Source organism: Leuresthes tenuis, unplaced genomic scaffold (assembly GCF_036924035.1).
Source record: "Leuresthes tenuis unplaced genomic scaffold, fLeuTen1.0.hap1 SCAF_24, whole genome shotgun sequence".
Lineage (NCBI taxonomy): Eukaryota > Metazoa > Chordata > Actinopteri > Atheriniformes > Atherinopsidae > Leuresthes > Leuresthes tenuis.
In genome coordinates, this window is record NW_027325378.1 from 74158 (window position 1) to 97501 (window position 23344).

The 23344-nt window shown below is 47.2% G+C and overlaps 1 protein-coding gene across 1 annotated transcript in view; it reads left to right on the plus strand.

Annotated features, from left to right (window-relative positions):
• Positions 1 to 23344, plus strand: part of LOC140284905 (melanoma receptor tyrosine-protein kinase-like) — a 49057-nt gene that overhangs the window by 11253 nt on the left and 14460 nt on the right. Inside the window, exons 2-18 of the mRNA XM_072378922.1 lie at positions 7580 to 7731; positions 10342 to 10549; positions 12929 to 13063; positions 13150 to 13218; positions 13303 to 13421; positions 15468 to 15609; positions 16772 to 16885; positions 16957 to 17083; positions 17589 to 17662; positions 17734 to 17827; positions 18219 to 18412; positions 18487 to 18619; positions 20073 to 20163; positions 20772 to 20929; positions 21004 to 21036; positions 22995 to 23139; positions 23220 to 23342. Coding sequence (XP_072235023.1) covers positions 7580 to 7731; positions 10342 to 10549; positions 12929 to 13063; positions 13150 to 13218; positions 13303 to 13421; positions 15468 to 15609; positions 16772 to 16885; positions 16957 to 17083; positions 17589 to 17662; positions 17734 to 17827; positions 18219 to 18412; positions 18487 to 18619; positions 20073 to 20163; positions 20772 to 20929; positions 21004 to 21036; positions 22995 to 23139; positions 23220 to 23342 — 2111 coding nt within the window. The remainder of the gene's footprint in view (positions 1 to 7579; positions 7732 to 10341; positions 10550 to 12928; positions 13064 to 13149; positions 13219 to 13302; positions 13422 to 15467; positions 15610 to 16771; positions 16886 to 16956; positions 17084 to 17588; positions 17663 to 17733; positions 17828 to 18218; positions 18413 to 18486; positions 18620 to 20072; positions 20164 to 20771; positions 20930 to 21003; positions 21037 to 22994; positions 23140 to 23219; positions 23343 to 23344) is intronic.

Consider the following 23344-nt stretch of genomic DNA (forward strand, 5'->3'; position numbering starts at 1 on the left):
CTCTCAGAGGGATCGGCGCTCCACATAAATAAAGATGACAGGAACAGAAAGAGGAGTCGGAATAGAACAATCCCAGCGTTCAGAAACTCAGCTGAACTGAAGCTCTAACTCTTATTCTCACAGAGCCGTTGTGATGCTCCTGGGGCTCAGCAGGCTGCTTTCGTGTCCCGGTTCGTTGTAGATTTCCTCCCAGAATCCGGTCCGGTTTAATACGACCAGCTCCAGCGCCACCTGCTGACTGCCCTCAGCACTTATTCAGCCCAAAGCAGCGGCTGGAGAGGACTCCGACGAGTTGTTTTCTATTGAAAGAAACAGTTTGGTCAGAGTACATTTCCTCCCTTATTCCTAATGTGGTTTTTTCTTTCTTCCCTGACCTTTGCTGCGTTGTTGGACCTGCGTTTGACTGCCCCTCCGACCCGGTTCTGAGCCTCAGCTGTTCGTTATCCTCTGACGAAGCTCCAGTTCAAACTGTGGGAGTAAGAACCGTCATGGTGTGGATGTTTAGGTTTAGGTTGTTTTTCCTAAACCTCAGAGGTTTGGGGCCGCATCGGTGGCTCGGTTCAGCCCGCCAGGGTCCATCTGTCTGCTGATTGGACCTCTGATTGGACTCAGACTGTCAACAATGGGACAAACGGACTCAGTGGCTGACAGACGGTTGTTGTGCTCCCCTCTTATTACGGCTAATTCAACGCTCACAGCCCTGCCTCAGCGAGCACATTTCAGTCCTCTGAGAGGCTCCTAAATGAAGCGAATGTTGCAACGAGGACTCTCTGAGACACCGAGCATGCAGCTACAGGTGTGAGAGATATCTCTTCATCTGCCTGTTGTGAAACTGAAGAATTCTTCACTCCTCTGAGCTCTGATTGGCTGCTGCAGCGATTGTTATCTGGAGGCGGGCTGGAACCAAATCCATCTTCATCAAACAGCTCAGAGGAGGTTTGCATGTGAAAGGACTGCGTTTGTTCAAGCTTTTTCCTGCTCCCGGTGTAGCTTCTGTCTGTTCTGGATCTGCTCAGCTCACAGAGATCCTGGGATCTCCCTCAGGAGACCAAAACCAGAGCTGCAGCACAGCGAATGTCATGCAAACAGATCGTTAGGCATGACGTTCTGCGGGTTAAAACTGGTGAGATGACTGCGCTTTGAGCTGAAAAACAGAGATATTAACGAAAGGGCTCCGACAGAAACGACCTTTAGAGTGAAGGAAGATGTCAATACGAGGAAGAGTTCGCCGTCAGGGTGAGAACAGAGAGATATTAACTTCATTAGTGCCTTTAACACCAGAACAGAGAGATATTAACTTCATTAGTGTCTTTAACACCAGAACAGGGAGATATTAAGTTAATTAGTTCCCCAGCTGGTCCAGGCGGATGGCCAGCCTTCCTGGTTCTGGTTCTGCCAGAGGTTTCTTCCTGGTTCTTCCAGAGGTTTCTTCCTGGTTCTGCCAGAGGTTTCTTCCTGGTTCTGGTTCTGCCAGAGGTTTCTTCCTGGTTCTGGTTCTTCCAGAGGTTTCTTCCTGGTTCTGGTTCTGCCAGAGGTTTCTTCCTGGTTCTGCCAGAGGTTTCTTCCTGGTTCTGCCAGAGGTTTCTTCCTGGTTCTGCCAGAGGTTTCTTCCTGGTTCTGGTTCTGCCAGAGGTTTCTTCCTGGTTCTGGTTCTTCCAGAGGTTTCTTCCTGGTTCTGGTTCTGCCAGAGGTTTCTTCCTGGTTCTGCCAGAGGTTTCTTCCTGGTTCTGCCAGAGGTTTCTTCCTGGTTCTGGTTCTGCCAGAGGTTTCTTCCTGGTTCTGGTTCTGCCAGAGGTTTCTTCCTGGTTCTGGTTCTGCCAGAGGTTTCTTCCTGTTAAAGGGAGTCGTTCCTTTCCACAGTCCCTCAGGCTCAGGACGGGAGATTGGACTGAAGACAAGTTTCGGTCCAATCTGTTGGTTTCCTTAGCTCGGATATTATTTTTGAATTGGCTCCATATGAATTAATTGGATTATTATTACAATGAATTGAATTCCAATTGGCTTGAATTGGACTTTATTACTTAAGTGCCTTGAGATGACATTTGTTGTAATCTGGCGCTTTATAAATAAAGTTGAATTGAATAGTGTCTTTAACACCAGAACAGGGAGATATAGATATATATAGATAGACCTTCTGCAGGTGGAACAGGACTCGTCACTTTCTATAAAAATAAGATGATATTAAGCCTCATCCTTTTTTAGAGAGATGGAGCTTAAACTGAACCGAAGTTTGAGTGAAAATAAAAGTTGTGGTTCAGATTGAGCCAACCTCCCCGGCTCCTTTAAACCGACTCTGTAACCCGAGGAGCAGCGAACCACCGGATGTGGGGTTGTCTTTAGAAATGTTTGGATTAAGGAGAAGAAGGAAAGCTGCAGTAACTCTGGGGAGCCCAAAGGCTGCAGGTGGAGAAGCCAGAGGATGCTGTGAGACCTTCAGTCTGAGGTGTTTATGACAGTAAAACATCCCAGAAACGCTGACATCAAACAGCTCAGCGGGTCACTGGCAAATGTTTGTTCAACCTCCAGAAAGGTCAAAGTCCAACAGCCCACAGTCAGTTCCAGGCTGAGCACAAAGCTACCGTTTAATTAACTCTATCTGGGTGTGAGTTAGTCTTTGTTTGACTTCTTTCTGCTCTGCTGTGGGATATCCCGGCTCCATGCAGAAATCCCACCGGCTGAGAGTCTGATTTCCACTGAAAGCACCGCAGAGAAAAGGCTGAACTGCTGCTTTAAACCTGGAGCCTTGAGAGGTCCACGGTGGCAGCGATAAACAAGCCAGCGTGACCCTGAGCTTCAGAACAGTTTGTCCAGCCAAACGCACACACGTGCACGCCCACGTGCACGCCCTCTGCTGATGGATCTGAGGATTAGGGAAGGTTCCCTGTCAGAAAAACAAAAGCAGAGGGTTTCAGATCTCTGGGTTCAGCTGAGTCAGCAGCAGAGATGGATTCAGAGGGTTTCAGCTGAGTCAGCAGGAGAGATGGATTCAGAGGGTTTCAGCTCTCTGGGTTCAGCTGAGTCAGCAGAGATGGATTCAGAGGGTTTCAGCTCTCTGGGTTCAGCTGAGTCAGCAGGAGAGATGGATCCAGAGGGTTTCAGCTCTCTGGGTTCAGCTGAGTCAGCAGGAGAGATGGATTCAGAGGGTTTCAGCTCTCTGGGTTCAGCTGAGTCAGCAGCAGAGATGGATTCAGAGGGTTTCAGCTCTCTGGGTTCAGCTGAGTCAGCAGAGATGGATCCAGAGGGTTTCAGCTGAGTCAGCAGGAGAGATGGATTCAGAGGGTTTCAGCTCTCTGGGTTCAGCTGAGTCAGCAGCAGAGATGGATCCAGAGGGTTTCAGCTCTCTGGGTTTCAGCTGAGTCAGCAGGAGAGATGGATTCAGAGGGTTTCAGCTCTCTGGGTTCAGCTGAGTCAGCAGGAGAGATGGATTCAGAGGGTTTCAGCTGAGTCAGCAGGAGAGATGGATTCAGAGGGTTTCAGCTCTCTGGGTTCAGCTGAGTCAGCAGCAGAGATGGATTCAGAGGGTTTCAGCTCTCTGGGTTCAGCTGAGTCAGCAGAGATGGATCCAGAGGGTTTCAGCTGAGTCAGCAGGAGAGATGGATTCAGAGGGTTTCAGCTCTCTGGGTTCAGCTGAGTCAGCAGCAGAGATGGATCCAGAGGGTTTCAGCTCTCTGGGTTTCAGCTGAGTCAGCAGGAGAGATGGATTCAGAGGGTTTCAGCTCTCTGGGTTCAGCTGAGTCAGCAGGAGAGATGGATTCAGAGGGTTTCAGCTGAGTCAGCAGGAGAGATGGATTCAGAGGGTTTCAGCTCTCTGGGTTCAGCTGAGTCAGCAGCAGAGATGGATTCAGAGGGTTTCAGCTCTCTGGGTTCAGCTGAGTCAGCAGCAGAGATGGATCCAGAGGGTTTCAGCTCTCTGGGTTTCAGCTGAGTCAGCAGGAGAGATGGATTCAGAGGGTTTCAGCTCTCTGGGTTCAGCTGAGTCAGCAGGAGAGATGGATTCAGAGGGTTTCAGCTGAGTCAGCAGGAGAGATGGATTCAGAGGGTTTCAGCTCTCTGGGTTCAGCTGAGTCAGCAGCAGAGATGGATTCAGAGGGTTTCAGCTCTCTGGGTTCAGCTGAGTCAGCAGCAGAGATGGATTCAGAGGGTTTCAGCTCTCTGGGTTCAGCTGAGTCAGCAGGAGAGATGGATTCAGAGGGTTTCAGCTGAGTCAGCAGGAGAGATGGATTCAGAGGGTTTCAGCTCTCTGGGTTCAGCTGAGTCAGCAGCAGAGATGGATTCAGAGGGTTTCAGCTCTCTGGGTTCAGCTGAGTCAGCAGCAGAGATGGATCCAGAGGGTTTCAGCTCTCTGGGTTTCAGCTGAGTCAGCAGGAGAGATGGATTCAGAGGGTTTCAGCTCTCTGGGTTCAGCTGAGTCAGCAGGAGAGATGGATTCAGAGGGTTTCAGCTGAGTCAGCAGGAGAGATGGATTCAGAGGGTTTCAGCTCTCTGGGTTCAGCTGAGTCAGCAGCAGAGATGGATTCAGAGGGTTTCAGCTCTCTGGGTTCAGCTGAGTCAGCAGCAGAGATGGATTCAGAGGGTTTCAGCTGAGTCAGCAGCAGAGATGGATTCAGAGGGTTTCAGCTGAGTCAGCAGGAGAGATGGATTCAGAGGGTTTCAGCTCTCTGGGTTCAGCTGAGTCAGCAGCAGAGATGGATTCAGAGGGTTTCAGCTCTCTGGGTTCAGCTGAGTCAGCAGCAGAGATGGATTCAGAGGGTTTCAGCTGAGTCAGCAGCAGAGATGGATTCAGAGGGTTTCAGCTGAGTCAGCAGGAGAGATGGATTCAGAGGGTTTCAGCTCTCTGGGTTCAGCTGAGTCAGCAGCAGAGATGGATTCAGAGGGTTTCAGCTCTCTGGGTTCAGCTGAGTCAGCAGAGATGGATTCAGAGGGTTTCAGCTCTCTGGGTTCAGCTGAGTCAGCAGCAGAGATGGATTCAGAGGGTTTCAGATCTAGTTGCTTCACGTTTGTTTTCTCTCTGAATCATCTGCGGTTTATCTGAGGATCATGATGTGTGTGTGTGGTGCACAGCGAGTTCAGGTCTGACTCCAGCTGCACAGAAACAGGTGGAAGTTCTGCCCATCTGATCTGAGCTCAGCTCAGCCGGCTGTGCCTCACGCATCTGTGTCACCATGGCGACGGGGTTTTACCTGAGCGGTCAGAGGAGAATCAGAAGCTCTCCTGACCTGCATCTCCTCTCCTAAAACAGTTCAAACCTCAGAAAGAGTCCCGGCTGGAGAGCTTCTCTGCATCTAAGACCTCTGGGTTTCTCAGGCTCTCCTCCATCTCTTTGTTGTCCACAGATGGTTTAGGTTCAGCTCTCAGCCCCTCCGGCTGCCTGCTTCGGATCGTTCTGTGGTGGAAAAGTTCGGTTCTGAACACCGAGACGTTCTGAAATGGACAAAAAGCTGCTGGAACGCATTTATGTGTCGGGGAAGTGATTCATGGAGTTTAAACTGCAGCCCAGACCTCAGGAATCAAACCTGACGGCAGATGCAGATAAAAGAGCGAGCTGACGAGAAGCTGCTGTGCACGTGATCTTCCACAGAATCTGTGCACGTCACCCTCCCCACACACAGGGCTGTTTGTACAGGAACAGGTTAGATCTGTTTGCTGCACCTGAAAGGTGTGGTAATCCGATTCCCCGCAGTTTGGGAAGAAAAAGCATCCTGAAGAGATATAAAACTAAGTGAACCCCTGATCCAGCAGCTTCAGCAGCAGTGAGTAAAACTAAGTGAACCCCTGATCCAGCAGCTTCAGCAGTAATGAGTGTAAAACTAAGTGAACCCCTGATCCAGCAGCTTCAGCAGCAGTGAGTAAAACTAAGTGAACCCCTGATCCAGCAGCTTCAGCAGCAGTGAGTAAAACTAAGTGAACCCCTGATCCAGCAGCTTCAGCAGCAGTGAGTGTAAAACTAAGTGAACCCCTGATCCAGCAGCTTCAGCAGCAGTGAGTGTAAAACTAGAATTTAATGAACTGAGGTTAAGGATTAAAAAAGTAATAATAAATAAATAATAGGAAGCTTTAACAGACGTTAAAGACACAGATCTGCTGCTGTGTTTGGGATCTTTGTCCTGTTGATGAGCCAGTTTCAGCCCAGCTTTAGCTGTGGGACAGATGGCCTCACATTTGACTCTAGAATACTTTGGTATCCAGAGGAGTTCATGGTGGACTCAATGACTGCAAGGTGCCCAGGTCCTGTGGCTGCAGAACCAGCCCAGATCATCAGCCCTCCACCACCGTGCTTGACAGCTGCTATGAGGTGTTTGTGCTGATATGCTGTGTTTGGTTTCCTCCAAACGTGCTGCTGTGCATTAGGACCAAACATCTCCACTTTGCTCTGGTCTGTCCAAAGGACATTGTTCCAGAAGTCTTGAGCTTTGTTCAGATGCAGCTTTGCAAACCTAAGCTGTGCTGCCATGTTCTTTTTAGAGAGAAGAGGCTTTCTCCTGCAGCCCTTCCAAACAAGCCATCCTTGTTCAGTCTTTTTCTGACTGTGCTGTCATGACCTTTAACCTTTAGCATGCTAACTGGGGCCTGTAGAGTCTGAGATGTAGCTCTGGGCTTCTTCACCTTGGGGTGACCTTTAACCTTTAACATGCTAACTGAGGCCTGTAGAGTCTGAGATGTAGCTCTGGGCTTTTTCACCTTGGGGTGACCTTTAACCTTTAGCATGCTAACTGAGGCCTGTAGAGTCTGAGATGTAGAGATGTCCATACGCTGAGGACAGTGTCCAGGTGTCAGTTGTTAGTTAAATCTCAGTCGGTTAACCTGGAAGACGGTTGATGAAAGTGTTCAGCAGAGAGAAAGAGGGAAGGAGAGTGTCGGGAACACAGGAAAGGATGGAGTGACGAGGGAGGGATGGGGAATAAAAGAGTGGGAGAGGACGGATGACAGAGGATGGAGACTTCAGGGAGGGATGAGTGGGAGGAGGCCGGATGGCCGGAGCCAGAGAAAGGAAAGGAGGAAAGATGATAACTTGTGTTGTGCAGGCCTCCCCCTGTCCAGATGTGCAGGGTAGTCCCAGAATGAGCCATCAGCCAATCAGAGACAGGCAGAGAGCAGCTGTGTTGTCTTTGTGACATCACAGCAGGGAGCCAGCCAATGAGAACCCTGCAGCCCAAAGTCATGTGAAGTCCTTCTGCTTTTATCAGCTGCTCTTCTTTTCCCCTTTGATCTGAGTCTGAGCCAAGCAGCCATCTCCTGCTCTGAGTGACGAACCCTGAGCTGAATTAGTGTCAAAGCTGCCGGCCTGCAGGGCTTCATTCCTCACCGCCACGTTCTCACTGCATTTCTTTACCTGTCACACCTTCCTGCTGCTCCCTGAAAGCTTCTCTCAGTCCTCTGCAGAACATAATGAGCTCTTATGTAGAAACACCACTCTGTGACATACATAAACTTTCTGTAAGACTTCTTCTACACTTTGACCTTTCAGGGAACTGTGTTTTATCGCTGAGTCAGCTTTAAATGTTGATGTGCTCAGACTGAGTTCAGCACCATCCGGTGGCTCAAAGAGGAACTGCACCTGACTTAATTTCCTCTGTTTCAGTGTGTCAGGGGATGAGCAACCACCTGACGCTGCTGGGGACTCGTGAGAATCACTACAGCAACATGGTCAGGATGTACTCCAACTGCTCCGTGGTTCTGGAGAACCTGGAGGTCACCTACACCCTGGAGCACCAGGACCTGTCCTTCCTACAGGTGAGAACAGAACCCAGCGAGAACGAAACAAAAGAGGCAAATTCACACAGTTTACTGTGATAAAAAACCTTTAACTGAGCAAATCTCAGCTTAAAATGTTCTAAAGCAGGAAGTTAATGTTTAATAGTTATTTAAAAATGACACAAATGTTACACAAGTCTGAGTTTAAACAAAAAAAGAAACATTTATTAACAAAACAGCAGCAAAGCACGTAGAATATTTAGATAAATAACAATAGAAACAACACTTTATGCAGCAGCACCAGGCCTTTATGGTGCAAAGAGCTTCCTGAGAAGATTTATTAACAGTAATACAACAAAAAAAACAGAAATGTGAACAGCTGCTTGATGCTAAAGAAGAGCTTTCAGCTTAAATAATAACCATAATAATATCTCAGAGGTGTTTAACTTGATGCTAAAGAAGAGCCCGTCCCATAATAATATCTCAGAGGGTTTTAACTTGATGCTAAAGAAGAGCCCGTCCCATAATAATATCTCAGAGGTGTTTAGCTTGATGCTAAAGAAGAGCCCGTCCCATAATAATATCTCAGAGGAGTTTAACTTGATGCTAAAGAAGAGCCCGTCCCATAATAATATCTCAGAGGTGTTTAACTTGATGCTAAAGAAGAGCCCGTCCCATAATAATATCTCAGAGGTGTTTAGCTTGATGCTAAAGAAGAGCCCGTCCCATAATAATATCTCAGAGGTGTTTAACTTGATGCTAAAGAAGAGCCCGTCCCATAATAATATCTCAGAGGTGTTTAGCTTGATGCTAAAGAAGAGCCCGTCCCATAATAATATCTCAGAGGTGTTTAGCTTGATGCTAAAGAAGAGCCCGTCCCATAATAATATCTCAGAGGTGTTTAGCTTGATGCTAAAGAAGAGCCCGTCCCATAATAATATCTCAGAGGTGTTTAGCTTGATGCTAAAGAAGAGCCCGTCCCATAATAATATCTCAGAGGTGTTTAGCTTGATGCTAAAGAAGAGCCCGTCCCATAATAATATCTCAGAGGGTTTTAACTTGATGCTAAAGAAGAGCCCGTCCCATAATAATATCTCAGAGGTGTTTAACTTGATGCTAAAGAAGAGCCCGTCCCATAATAATATCTCAGAGGTGTTTAGCTTGATGCTAAAGAAGAGCCCGTCCCATAATAATATCTCAGAGGTGTTTAGCTTGATGCTAAAGAAGAGCCCGTCCCATAATAATATCTCAGAGGTGTTTAGCTTGATGCTAAAGAAGAGCCCGTCCCATAATAATATCTCAGAGGTGTTTAGCTTGATGCTAAAGAAGAGCCCGTCCCATAATAATATCTCAGAGGTGTTTAGCTTGATGCTAAAGAAGAGCCCGTCCCATAATAATATCTCAGAGGTGTTTAGCTTGATGCTAAAGAAGAGCTTTCAGCTTAAATAATAACCATAATAATATCTCAGAGGTGTTTAGCTTGATGCTAAAGAAGAGCCCGTCCCATAATAATATCTCAGAGGTGTTTAGCTTGATGCTAAAGAAGAGCTTTCAGCTTAAATAATAACCATAATAATATCTCAGAGGTGTTTAGCTTGATGCTAAAGAAGAGCCCGTCCCATAATAATATCTCAGAGGTGTTTAGCTTGATGCTAAAGAAGAGCCCGTCCCATAATAATATCTCAGAGGTGTTTAGCTTGATGCTAAAGAAGAGCTCGTCCCATAATAATATCTCAGAGGTGTTTAGCTTGATGCTAAAGAAGAGCCCGTCCCATAATAATATCTCAGAGGTGTTTAGCTTGATGCTAAAGAAGAGCCCGTCCCATAATAATATCTCAGAGGTGTTTAGCTTGATGCTAAAGAAGAGCCCATCCCATAATAATATCTCAGAGGTGTTTAGCTTGATGCTAAAGAAGAGCCCGTCCCATAATAATATCTCAGAGGTGTTTAGCTTGATGCTAAAGAAGAGGCCGTCCCATAATAACATCTCAGAGGTGTTTAGCTTGATGCTAAAGAAGAGCCCGTCCCATAATAATATCTCAGAGGTGTTTAACTTGATGCTAAAGAAGAGCCCGTCCCATAATAATATCTCAGAGGTGTTTAGCTTGATGCTAAAGAAGAGCCCGTCCCATAATAATATCTCAGAGGTGTTTAGCTTGATGCTAAAGAAGAGCCCGTCCCATAATAATATCTCAGAGGTGTTTAGCTTGATGCTAAAGAAGAGCCCGTCCCATAATAATATCTCAGAGGTGTTTAGCTTGATGCTAAAGAAGAGCCCGTCCCATAATAATATCTCAGAGGTGTTTAGCTTGATGCTAAAGAAGAGCCCGTCCCATAATAATATCTCAGAGGTGTTTAGCTTGATGCTAAAGAAGAGCCCGTCCCATAATAATATCTCAGAGGTGTTTAGCTTGATGCTAAAGAAGAGCCCGTCCCATAATAATATCTCAGAGGTGTTTAGCTTGGTGCTAAAGAAGAGCCCGTCCCGCCAAATTAAAAAATAAATCCATTTCATTGGCTGGAAGAATGATTCCCCTCAGAAGGGCTCCGGTCCCCCACCCTGACGGGTTAAAGTTCACATTTCTCCACCATTTAAATTATCAGTGAAGGTTCTTTACAGAGCTCATAAATCACTTCATTCCTCCCCAGTCCATCGTGGAGGTCGGCGGCTACGTTCTGATCGCCATGAATGAGGCGGCGACTGTCCCGCTGCTCAATCTGAGGCTGATCCGAGGCCAGAGCCTTTACGAGGGGCGGTACGCCCTGCTGGTGATGTCCAACTACAACAGGAACCACTCGTCCGCGACGCTCAACTACACCAGCGGGCTGAGACAGCTGCAGCTGAGCAGCCTGACAGGTGGGTGCAGCAGCCACGTCTCCAGGAAATACACCGAGCCGGTGAGCAGTTCAGGGGCCCTCAGCGAGTTTCCAGCACATATGTTGACCGAGGAGTGTTCAGTTGGATATAAGTACTTCACAGGGAAGTAAAAGACATTAATATGGATAATACACAGTGTTAAAAGCCAGAGCTTAAACACTGCAAACAAAGGCCAGCGGTTTTACTTCCTTCTTGGCACAGAGAGCTCCTCTCGTTCTCCACGACGCTGTTCAGTACTCATCGTTTCCTGCTGCTGAGGAGTGGCAGTGATGGCATATCAGCTGGCAGCGGGCCGAGGGAGGAGCCAGTTTAAAGCCTTCAGTCAACACCTGAGATCTGGAACCACTGGTTTACTTCCTGTGGCGCACTGTGATGGTGGTTCTTTCAGTTTAAAGCCTGAACACCACCAGGCTGTGAACCTGCCGGTTACATGCTGCCACATGGGCCTCCAACTTATTTTTTTATCAAACATCCCGTCATTCCGACACTTTTTTCCTCCTATGGTCGGAATGGCGGTATGTTTTTTTTTTAACATACCGCCATTCCGACAGTTCCTTTTCATTTTACCCAAAACATTTTGCACTAATGATTCTCCGGGTCGGGAATGAGATCCTTCCCCAAGTGGAGGAGTTCCAGTATCTCGGGGTCTTGTTCACAGTGAGGGACGAATGGAGCGTGAGATTGACGGCGGATCGGTGCGGCGTCTGCAGTGTTGCTCTGCACCGACCCGTCGCTGTGAAGAAGGAGCTGAGCCAGAAGGCGAAGCTCTCTACTTACTGGTCAGTCTACGTTCCCATCCTCACCTATGGTCACGAGCTGTGGGTAGAGATCGAAAGAACGAGATCGCGGATACAAGCGGCCGAAATGGGCTTCTGGGCCTCCCTTAGAGATAGGGTGAGAAGCTCAGTCCTCCGGGAGGGGCTCGGAGTAGAACCGCTGCTCCTCCGCATTGAGAGGAGCCAGATGAGGTGACATCTGGTTAGGATGCCTCCTGGACGCCTCCCTGGGGAGGTGTTCCGGGCACGTCCCACTGGGAGGAGACCCCGGGGAAGACCCAGGACACGGTGGACAGACTATGTCTCTCGGCTGGCCTGGGAACGCCTCGGGGTCCCCCCGGAAGAGCTGGAGGAAGTAGCCGGGGACAGAGACGTCTGGGTTTCTCTGCTCAAGCTGCTGCCCCCGCGACCCCCGGATAAGCAGCAGATGATGGATGGATGGATATGAGTTTGGTGCACAAGCTCTGCACATACAGAGGCCACAGCCTCGCAAACAAACTTTAATAATATATTATCAAAATCCCCTGAATTTCAAATATAAAAATACAGATATTAATGTAACTCTGACTGAAACTGATTAAGCAGAAATACAGTGTCAGTGAGCTGTCAGCAGCCAGCTGGAGCGGAGCTCTCCACAGATGCGTCTTTTGCTGTCATCATATGCAAAAGTAATAATTGCAGTTACAGATATCACGGCTACTGCACAGGACACAGTTGCGAGCACTCTGCCTTGCCTTGCCAATAGGAGAGGAGAGAAATGACAGCATAGAACGTATAAAACACAACAAAATGCAGTAAAAACGTTTATTCATGTTATTCACGTGATTTATGAGTACTGCTCCAATTATGGAGCGCGGATGGGCTTTGTGCATTTGGCACAAACACACAGCTTTATACAGCCTGTTGATATCTTAAGGACCTAACTGGTCACACCTGGGAGTAAATGTCATGTAGAGATTGTTTTTACAGCTGAACATATAGCTTTCATCCACAAACCAACGTGGGAGAGCCCGAAGACGCATGTGCCAGACGCACATAGGCATGAGTAAAACCAATTTTGACCACTCCATGCTGTTTATTTGCTTTCTTTTAGTTAACTTTCGTTTCTTTTGGATTCTTGTGCGTGTTATGGAGCCGTTTCAGTCCATGTTTGTAAGCCTTTTTTTCCTGGATTAAATTGGAGTGTGATTGAAAACCACCGCGGTCTGCTTCTCCTCCTCCAGGTGCCCAGACTTTGTGTTTTTAATTATCTGTAAACATGTGTTAAACATATAAATTGCATGAACAGAAAGAAGGGACTCACCTGTTGAGTAACGCACATTTCCTTATACGGAAAGCCTTGTTGGAATGGGTGTTGCCACCCGAAGTGGAGCTGAGGGAGTCCTTCACTGCTGATGAATGATTGTCTCAGAGCTGAACTGCTCCCCATCTTCAGCCTCTTCCTCCCCAAACCTGTTTCTGACACCAGATGTGAGCTGTTTTCAGTACACTTTAGAGCCTGATATCCAGCGTAGGCACGTCTCAGAGAGCTGGGTTGTATCGCAGGTTCCTGAGAGGAAATGTGCTTTGTGTTTCCTCACAGAGGTTTTAAAAGGAGGGGTGAAGATGACCCACAATCCTTTGCTGTGCAACACAGAAACCATCCACTGGTGGGACATCGTGGACCAAACCAGCAACGCCAGCATGGAGATCACAAATGAAGTCTTTGCACGGAAATGTAAGCAGAGAAATGATGAAGATGCCTTTGTTTGACTCCAGCTGAGGCTCCAGCTGAGGCTTTCATGTGTTTGTGTTTGTTTCCAGGTGAGGAGTGTGACCTCGGCTGTGTTAAAGGTTCTTGTTGGGCAGCAGGACCGGATCACTGCCAGAAATGTAAACACTCACTCAGGTTTTACTGCACATTGGTCAGTTTTACAATAAGCTGTGAGCTTAACCTTCTCTCTGTGTCTCTGTCAGTCACCAAGCTGCTGTGTGCCGAGCAGTGCAGCAAGAGGTGCCGCGGCCCCAAACTCATCGACTGCTGCAACGAGCACTGTGCTGCCGGCTGCTCCGGGCCCCAGGCCACCGACTGCCTGGTCAGAGTCACACTTTTCCTGCTGTCTCCTCACACACTGCAGCCAGGCCTGCCTCAGCCGAGCTGCAAGGTCCAGGCAGACCCGGCTGCAGGCAGACAGGCCTCAGAGGCTCATCAGCTGGTCTGAACAGCTGCAGGCCTTCATCAGCTGGTCTGAACAGCTCCAGGCCTTCATCAGCTGGTCTGAACAGCTCCAGGCCTTCATCAGCTGGTCTGAGCAGCTCCAGGCCTTCATCAGCTGGTCTGAGCAGCTCCAGGCCTTCATCAGCTGTTCTGAACAGCTGCAGGCCTTCATCAGCTGGTCTGAACAGCTCCAGGCCTTCATCGGCTGGTCTGAGCAGCTGCAGGCCTTCATCAGCTGGTCTGAACAGCTGCAGGCCTTCATCAGCTGGTCTGAACAGCTGCAGGCCTTCATCAGCTGGTCTGAACAGCTGGTCTGAACAGCTGCAGGCCTTCATCAGCTGGTCTGAACAGCTGCAGGCCTTCATCAGCTGGTCTGAACAGCTCCAGGCCTTCATCAGCTGGTCTGAGCAGCTGCAGGCCTTCATCAGCTGGTCTGAACAGCTCCAGGCCTTCATCAGCTGGTCTGAGCAGCTGCAGGCCTTCATCAGCTGGTCTGAACAGCTGCAGGCCTTCATCGGCTGGTCTGAACAGCTCCAGGCCTTCATCGGCTGGTCTGAACAGCTGCAGGCCTTCATGAGCTGGTCTGAACAGCTCCAGGCCTTCATCGGCTGGTCTGAACAGCTCCAGGCCTTCATCGGCTGGTCTGAGCAGCTCCAGGCCTTCATTGGCTGGTCTGAACAGCTCCAGGCCTTCATCAGCTGGTCTGAACAGCTCCAGGCCTTCATCAGCTGGTCTGAACAGCTGCAGGCCTTCATCAGCTGGTCTGAGCAGCTGCAGGCCTTCATCAGCTGGTCTGAGCAGCTCCAGGCCTTCATCAGCTGGTCTGAACAGCTGCAGGCCTTCATCAGCTGGTCTGAACAGCTGGTCTGAACAGCTGCAGGCCTTCATCAGCTTTTCTGAACAGCTGCAGGCCTTCATCAGCTGGTCTGAGCAGCTGCAGGCCTTCATCAGCTGGTCTGAGCAGCTGCAGGCCTTCATCAGCTGGTCTGAGCAGCTGCAGACCTTCATCAGCTGGTCTGAGCAGCTGCAGGCCTTCATCAGCTGGTCTGAACAGCTCCAGGCCTTCATCAGCTGGTCTGAACAGCTGCAGGCCTTCATCAGCTGGTCTGAGCAGCTCCAGGCCTTCATCAGCTGGTCTGAACAGCTGCAGGCCTTCATCAGCTGGTCTGAACAGCTCCAGGCCTTCATCAGCTGGTCTGAACAGCTGCAGGCCTCCATCAGCTGGTCTGAACAGCTCCAGGCCTTCATCAGCTGGTCTGAACAGCCACCGGCTCAAACTGAAGGATCATTCACGTCAAACGATCTGATCCAAAACTTTCCAAAGCCTCATTCTTCTGCTCGTATCTCAGCTAGTTTACATTGTTTGTTTGGAGGCTTCTGCTGTTTGAATGGACTAAACTTTCACTTATTTCACCTTCCTGTTACATCCCCTAAAGCAGGGATGTCAAAGTCCGGTCCTCGAGGGCCGCTGTCCTGCAGGTTTTAGATGTTTCCCTGCAGGTTCTAGATGTTTCCCTGCAGGTTTTAGATGTTTCTCTGCAGGCTTTAGATGTTTCCCTGCAGGTTTTAGATGTTTCCCTGCAGGTTCTAGATGTTTCCCTGCAGGTTTTAGCTGTTTCCTTGCAGGTTTTAGATGTTTCCTTGCTTCAACACACCTGATTCAGATTAAATGAAACTCTTCAAAAGATTGTTAAGTTCTGCACAAACCAGCTAATGAGGCATTTATCTGAATCAGGTGCGTTGGAGCAGGAAATATCTAAAACCTGCAGGACAGCGGCCCTCCAGGACCAGAGTTTGACATCCCTGCCCTAAGGCTACCCTCACAGTCCAGCGGTGACTCCAAAAACTGACTCCAGTGTTGCTGTGCTCTGTCTCTGCCTCCTGAAGTCCACTGAACTCTGTCTGTTTTCCACTTCTTCTGCAGGCCTGCAGGGACTTTAATGACGATGGAACCTGTAAGGATGCCTGTCCTCCTCCCAAACTCTACGACAGGATTACCCAGCAGGAGGTCAACAACCCCAACGTCAAGTACACCTTTGGAGCCACCTGCGTCAAAGCCTGCCCACGTACGGCCTGTGCACCAGTTTAACCCTATCATAACTCTTCTTATCAGCCCTGCAGGCTGCAGCGTTGGTAACCAAGGATGGAGAATTAAAAATGATACAAGCAGTCCCAATACAGGGAAGCAAGGGCGTAACCATGGTTTAGACATTGGGGGGGTCCAAGAAAAACAAAATTGTTGAGTGCATTATCTACAATTCTTTATTTATATATGAAAAATTGGACATTTAGAACATAGTTTAGAGGACTACATTGACCATGTAAGTTCACATCTAAAGGAATAGTGTAATTTCTCCGAGACAGTGACTGCCCCCCCACTTTGTTTTGGTTAGTTGCTTACTGTTTACTGACCTTAAACACACCTACCAATTACAATTATGCTCTTCCAGTAGTTCTGTAGCAAATAGGACAGCTTCCAATGGAAAACGACCAAATACCCAAAGCATGTTTATGGAAATATTTTAATAAGGACAACTAATGATGTAACAAATTACAGACTTTTCCTTTAACAAAAAATGTGCTGAGGACTTTTAAGTCCAGGTTCATTTATATTGTGTCAATGTCTCAAAATGTGCATTAACAATGAAAAGTCTAATAGTCTAATGTTATTTTTGTTTTAAGTTCTTTTATTTTGAAAGGGGGCGGAAGTTTATTTTGTTGATCCTGTGTTGGATTTCCTGTTCTGGTACAATCTGCTCTGTTGAGCAGCGGCTCCGTCAAAAGTAGAAGTCCAACGTAAAGATAAGGAGAGCCGCTGCTGAGACGGCGGCGCAGCCGTTACGTTCCCATGGTAACACACGCAAGCGCGCCCGGTGGGTCACTCTCATTGGCTAGAGTGTTAGCATCAACAACGGCGACCGCGGCGCAGCCGTTACGTTCCCATGGTAACGCACGGAAATAAACTGAAAATAAATAAGACATAACAAGAGACCGATCACTTGACAGGGTTCATAAAAGGAGAACATGCATTTTACATATTTTCTTCTGTATATTGGGGGGGACACGACCCCCCAAAGAATGCGTGGTTACGCCATAGCAGGGAAGCAACACTGAAAAGCATGTTTTACAGCTGTGTGCCGGTCTGTCTGATCCTTGTCTGGTGTCCAGAGGAAACTGTATGAACCCAGCAGCTGCTGCAGCCTGAACCTTTATGCTTTGTCCCTGTAGACAACTACGTGGTGACAGACGGCTCGTGTGTCCGGTCCTGCAGCGCCGGGATGTACGAGGTGCAGGAGAAGGGAGTGCAGCGCTGCAAAGCCTGTGATGGACCCTGCCCTAAAGGTACAGCCTCACACAGACACACAGAGTCATCCTGATCCAACAGAAGCCTGAGCGGGGCTTGTTTTCTGCAGAATGCGACGGAATCGGGACGGACTCTCTGGCCAGTGCCATTGCTGTCAACGCCTCCAACATCGAGTCCTTCAGGAACTGCACCAAGATCAAGGGCAACATCATCCTCCTGGAGTCCTCCTTCACAGGGTGAGATGCTCAGTCCCAGCTGAGGGGCTGAAAGACACCGATAGTGTCTGTTAATTCCTGACAGCTAGTGTCATAAGTCACATAAGGACTGGATAGTTTAGTGGTATGATTGCTACCTTTCATGTGGATTCTAGGTTCAAATCCTCTGCATGAAAGGTATTACCTCCAGTAGGGGTCCTTAGGCAAGACCCCCTTACCCTACCTGCCAACCTGTAAGCTGCTTTGGATAAAAGCTAAATGCATAAACACTGAAACTCTCAGCTAGAAAAGCTGGTAAAACGATCCTTCATCAGGCTGTTTTTCAGCACTGCAGCCAAATCCAGAAAATATGGAAAGAAGGAGGCATTGAGAAAAAAGATAAAATGACCCGTTTTGGGTATAAATCTATTTTGTGTCTGAATATACAAAAAAATCTGAATTTTATTATAAGAAAACAAACAAGATGATTTATTTAAGAGTGAAAAATGACCATCAAAGACACTCATCCAGTGATTGGCTGTTTCAGGGACCCACACTACAAGATCCCCCCCATGGACCCAGAGATGCTGCAGTACCTCCGGACAGTGAAGGAAATCACTGGTAGGTTAGCTCGCTGCTAACTTTCTGTCGCTCGGGTAGAGCCACGTGCACTCAGTGTCTGTGTCGTCCAGGTTACCTGCTGATCGCGTCCTGGCCTCAGAATCTCACATCTCTGTCGGCGTTTGAGAACCTGGAGATCATCAGGGGAAGAATAACATTTCAGAAGTGAGTCACGCTTGCATCACATACTTTTAGCATCATGGCAGCTCGTGAGAAAGACTGCTTCAGGTAAATCAGAACAACCTGCGGCTCTCAGACTGGGCTCACACATGGTTACCAGCTCCCCCTGGTGGCCGGATGATGGTACTTCACCACGATGAAGGAGTGGTGCATCGGCCTCTGATGAGTGTGTGTGTGATACAGTTTGAATTAAAGGAAAAAACCTGAGTAATTGGAGGATGTAATGAGAATAAAGCCCAAGAATCCTCTGTGGCATGTGAGAGAACACTGAGCATAGTCAGGTCTTTTGTAAGATGGCGTGAAGAAGAGATCCAGAGAGCTGATGAGCCGTATTTTATGTGCATTTCGACTGATTTAAGAGGCTGTTTCCTCCCAGTCAGTACAGCCTGGTGGTGGTAAAGGTGAAGCACCTGCAGTGGCTGGGTCTGCGCTCCCTGAAAGAAGTGAGCGCCGGGAGGGTGCGTCTGAAGGAGAACCTGGAGCTGTGCTACACCGACACCCTGCAGTGGGCCCACCTCTTCAAATCCAGAGACCAGACCATCAGAGATGACTCCCTGCCCAACACATGCAGTGAGTCCAGAGCGTTTGGCGGCTTCCCTGCAGCTCTGAGGTGAACAGCTAACGTTCTGCTCTGCCTCACACAGAGCGGGAGAATCGCACCTGTGACCGGGAGTGTTCGGAGGACGGCTGCTGGGGGCCGGGGCCCAACATGTGTGTGTCATGTCAGCACTTTACCCGCAGGGGGCGCTGTGTGCCGCTCTGCAACCTGCTGCAGGGGTAAGAGATGAGTGAAATGTCCTCAGAGGTCTGTTGATCCCAGACAGAAAGAATATTATTTCAGGACCATGTTTTACCTTCTTTAACTCACAAGAAGAAGAAGCTGCTTTGCAATTTGCTCCTTTTATTCGAATGTTACGATTAGTTTGTGGTCAGACTTTTGAGGAGTTTTGTTCCTGTTCAACGATGAACCTACAGTAAGCCGTAAACCCTGTTTCTTCAGATTATTGTGAGAATGCTTTAAGGCATTCTCACAATATTGTTTTCCTGTTTCTCTTTTTTGGCACTTAACTACTCCTGCAATCTTTCACCGATTTCAACAATTTTGGTATCAAAACGTTCAGCTTGTTCAGCACATTCTGGCTATGACTTTTGGTGCTGATATCTTTTATACTTTTTAAACTATTTAACTTTTATTCAAATTTTCCCGTCATTGAAATGAATGAAAATTTCTTTCAACTCTTCAAAAACTTCCTCCTCTTTCCAACCTAACTAGTTCAACATACATTCAGCTGGAGACACCATTCAAACTTTAAAATGTTCACGAGACATTCAGCTATTACCAAATGATTCAGCTTTTTAAAATATTAAGCCAATTTTGAAATATGACAGTTTAAAAAACATGAACATTTTTGCTCCTTCTTGATTTTTATGAATGAGAAGATTAGAGTGGCAGACTGATCATTTTAACTTTTTCTGATATTCCAACAAATTCCTCTAACTTTCATGCTGTTTAACTCAGACAAACAAGTTATACCTTAAACTGTAGGTACACTTGTCCTCTTTCAGCTGATGTAACAACTAAATAGCTCACATTTACAGAATTTCAGCTATGAGCCTTGAAGCCAGAGAAACCTTTCAATTTCTCTCACTAACTCCAATGGAAACTTGGTCTGACACCAGAGACAGGTTCAACTGTGTTCAACCTGCTGCCGTTTAAATTTTTTTCACTCCATTGAAATAAAAACTACATTGCCGCATTCCTCCAAGCCTTCTGCTTCTTACGGTCTTCAAATTATTTTCCTCGCTCTTCCGGTTTTCTCACAGGAGGTCATAGTATCCAAAAAAGCAATTTCTGCAGTTATACAGGGTTAAGCTGCAGCTGTTGACAAACATTGCTATCACTGATGACATCACTGATGACATCACTCTTCCACTCCCTGCTGTATATTACACTGAAGCCATTTTAACTATTATTCACTTGATTTCTGCTAAATTTTCACTAGATTCAGCTATTTGAGCATGTTCAACTAATCCATTCAACTTAAAAAGCATTCTCACAGCTGTTTCGCAGGAACAGCTTTTATCTTGTTAAAGATTATTTCCTGTGGTGCTCAGGTAGTTCAGCACACTGTGCTTCATGTGCTGCAGCAGCAAAGATGAGGCGCACCTCAGAGAGGAGGCAGCGCCTTCCTCCTCAAACCCTGACTCCTGTCTCCATGTCACCCTGCAGAGAACCCAGAGAGGTGGAGGTGAACGGCAGCTGTGTCGAGTGTCACCCGGAGTGTCTGCCAAAGATGGGCTCGCCGAGCTGCCACGGGCCGGTCAGTCCACCTCCGGGGGTTCATTCATCCTGCTTCTGATTAGCTCCTAAAACAGAGGACTGGTTCAGTTTTTAATGGATTAACTCCACTGCTCAGAATGCATCTTGTATGTTTTATGTACCTGAGGAATCCTGCACATCTCCAGCTAAATTTAGAGCACTTTTGTTCTTATTCATTTATCTATGAATCACAAACAGCTGTTAGTTTGTGAGCTGCACAACCAAGCAGGATTTAAAGGTGCTGATAGCATCAATGAATCAAAAACACAGCATCAGTTGGATCAGCAGTGAGTTAAAAGAGAGATAATGTTTAATTTTCCACTGGTGGATGAAATGCAACATGAAAAAACTATTTCAAGGCGTCCTGAATGTGGAATTATACAGGTTCAGGGGTTTAACATGTACATAATGTCTCAAATAACCTGGATGCCAAGGATACTTTCACTGTTTAAGCAGTTTAGCCTCGACAGCCACAGAGCAATAAGACGCCTCTGAGATGGTGAGACCTACAGGACCGAAGCAAGATGAAGCAGAAACTGATATTTCAGCGGAAAACTGGTTCTGTGGCTCGTTTGATGCCATCCCAGAACCTCCTTTGTCCGTCTGCAGGGTCCAGCCCAGTGTTCCCAGTGCGCCCACCTTAAAGACGGCCCCCGCTGCGTGCCACGCTGCCCCCACGGCGTGCCAGGAGACGGAGACACGCTGATCTGGAAATATGCCGACAAGTCGGGCCAATGCCAGCTGTGCCACCAGAACTGCACCCAGGGGTGAGTCATTGCTGACTCAGCAGCAGCATGTGATGGAGTCTGACATGTGAGGCTTTTTCTTTGTGTCCCTGCAGGTGTTCTGGACCCGGACTGTCTGGATGCACAGGGTAAAAACACCTGTTTTACCTCTTAAAGCTGAGATTTTTATGATCTGCACACTGACATGTTCACTGTTTTCCCACAAAAACCCTTTTCCAATGACCGATCTGGCTCTGAAACTGAAATAAAGGTAACGGCGAAGCTCACACAGTCATTGCATCTGATAGAGCAGGGGGGTCAAACTCAAATACACAGAGGGCCAAAATTTTAAACTGAACAAAGCCGCGGGCCAAGGTTGAACAAATGAACCTTTTAATATGGAACCCAACAAGTTTTTATTTAACAATGAATACTAAACCAGCAAGGCTTAACTTTAAAGTCCAGGGGTGTGAAATTGCTAATAATAATAATAAAAACATATCAAAGGCATATTAAATCAAATTAAAATAAAAATTGAATGCCTCCTTTCTGTTTGCAGCCTTCTGATTTATGTCAAAATTAGCTTCTTACACAGGCTAATAAATGTGAAAATAAAATAACATAAACCTCTTTTCATCTCCTTTGAGCTGTGTCCAGGTCCTTATATTTGTCCTGGTGTTTCGTTTCATAGTGTCGTCTAATATTGTACTCCTTAGTTACTCCTTAGTTACTCCTTAGTTACTCCTTAGTTACTCTTTAGTTACTCTTTAGTTACTCCTTAGTTACTCCTTAGTTATTCCTTAGTTATTCCTTAGTTACTCCTTAGTTACTCCGTAGTTACTCCTTAGTTATTCCTTAGTTACTCCTTAGTTACTCCTTAGTTACTGCTTAGTTACTCCTTAGTTACTCCTTAGTTACTCCTTAGTTACTGCTTAGTTACTGCTTAGTTACTCCTTAATTACTCCTTAGTTGCTCCTTAGTTGCTCCTTAGTTACTCCTTAGTTACTCCTTAGTTATTCCTTAGTTACTCTTTAGTTACTCTTTAGTTACTCCTTAGTTACCCCTTAGTTACTCCTTAGTTACTGCTTAGTTACTCCTTAGTTACTCCTTAGTTACTGCTTAGTTACTGCTTAGTTACTCCTTAATTACTCCTTAGTTGCTCCTTAGTTGCTCCTTAGTTACTCCTTAGTTACTCCTTAGTTACTCCTTAGTTATTCCTTAGTTACTCCTTAGTTACTCCTTAGTTACTGCTTAGTTACTCCTTAGTTACTCCTTAGTTACTGCTTAGTTACTGCTTAGTTACTCCTTAGTTACTGCTTAGTTACTCCTTAGTTACTCCTTAGTTACTCCTTAGTTACTGCTTAGTTACTGCTTAGTTACTCCTTAGTTGCTCCTTAGTTACTCCTTAGTTACTCCTTAGTTACTCCTTAGTTACTCCTTAGTTACTGACGCGTTGGCTCCATAAACAAGCCAAACAGGTCTGTCTTTTACATAAACAGATATTCTGTCTCCCACCTGTCCAGAAAAGTTCTATTTTCTGCCTTTCTTTTGGCCATTTTTTGGTAGGTAACAGTGACAGCTGTGGTTTGAGGTCGAAGTGTGGTCTGGGGGAGAGGCGGGGGGCACAAGAAGACCGCTAGCATAGATGCTACTGACACAGAGGAGGGTGTATCTGCCTCTGTGCTAACCAAAACAACAGCAAAGCATTCTGGGATTTGTAGTATAAGCGGTGAATGCGCTGCCGCCGTATAATACTGGCGGGCCAGCTCTAATATTAATTTGAAATTGCCTCGTGGGCCAAATATAATTACACTGCGGGCCAAATTTGGACCGCGGGCCAGAGTTTGACACCTATGTGACATTAAATCAGCAGAAAATGCAAACTGAGGACAGCTGTTTCAAAGGATACTGAGTTAATGTCAGATAATGTACAGAGTTTCATCCAAACCTGAAAGAACAAAAGCAGAAACTGGAACCAATGTGAGTTGGATCCTAGAAAAATGCTGCTGCTTTGTCTCTTTGAGGTTGGATTTAGTGAGTTTAAGACCTGCTGCAGAGCCGATTATTGTCATGTTCTGACAGGCGAAGCATCTCTTTGTTTTCACAGAGCTTCCACACACTCCACGATGGCGGTGGGTGTGGTCGGAGGACTCCTGGTCGCTGTCATCGTGTCGTTGCTCATACTGGTGTCGCTACGGCGACGTAAAATCAAGAGAAAGAGGACTCTGCGCCGCCTCCTGCAGGAGAAGGAGGTTATTACCACAGGATTCTGTTTGAGAGAACCTGAATATGAAAACACAGACTGAAAACTGTCCTGTTGATGCTTCTGCAGCTGGTGGAGCCGCTGACCCCGAGCGGTCAGGCCCCCAACCAGGCGCTGCTGAGGATCCTGAAGGAGACCGAGTTCAGGAAGGTCAGGGTGCTCGGCTCGGGGGCCTTTGGGACAGTCTTCAAGGT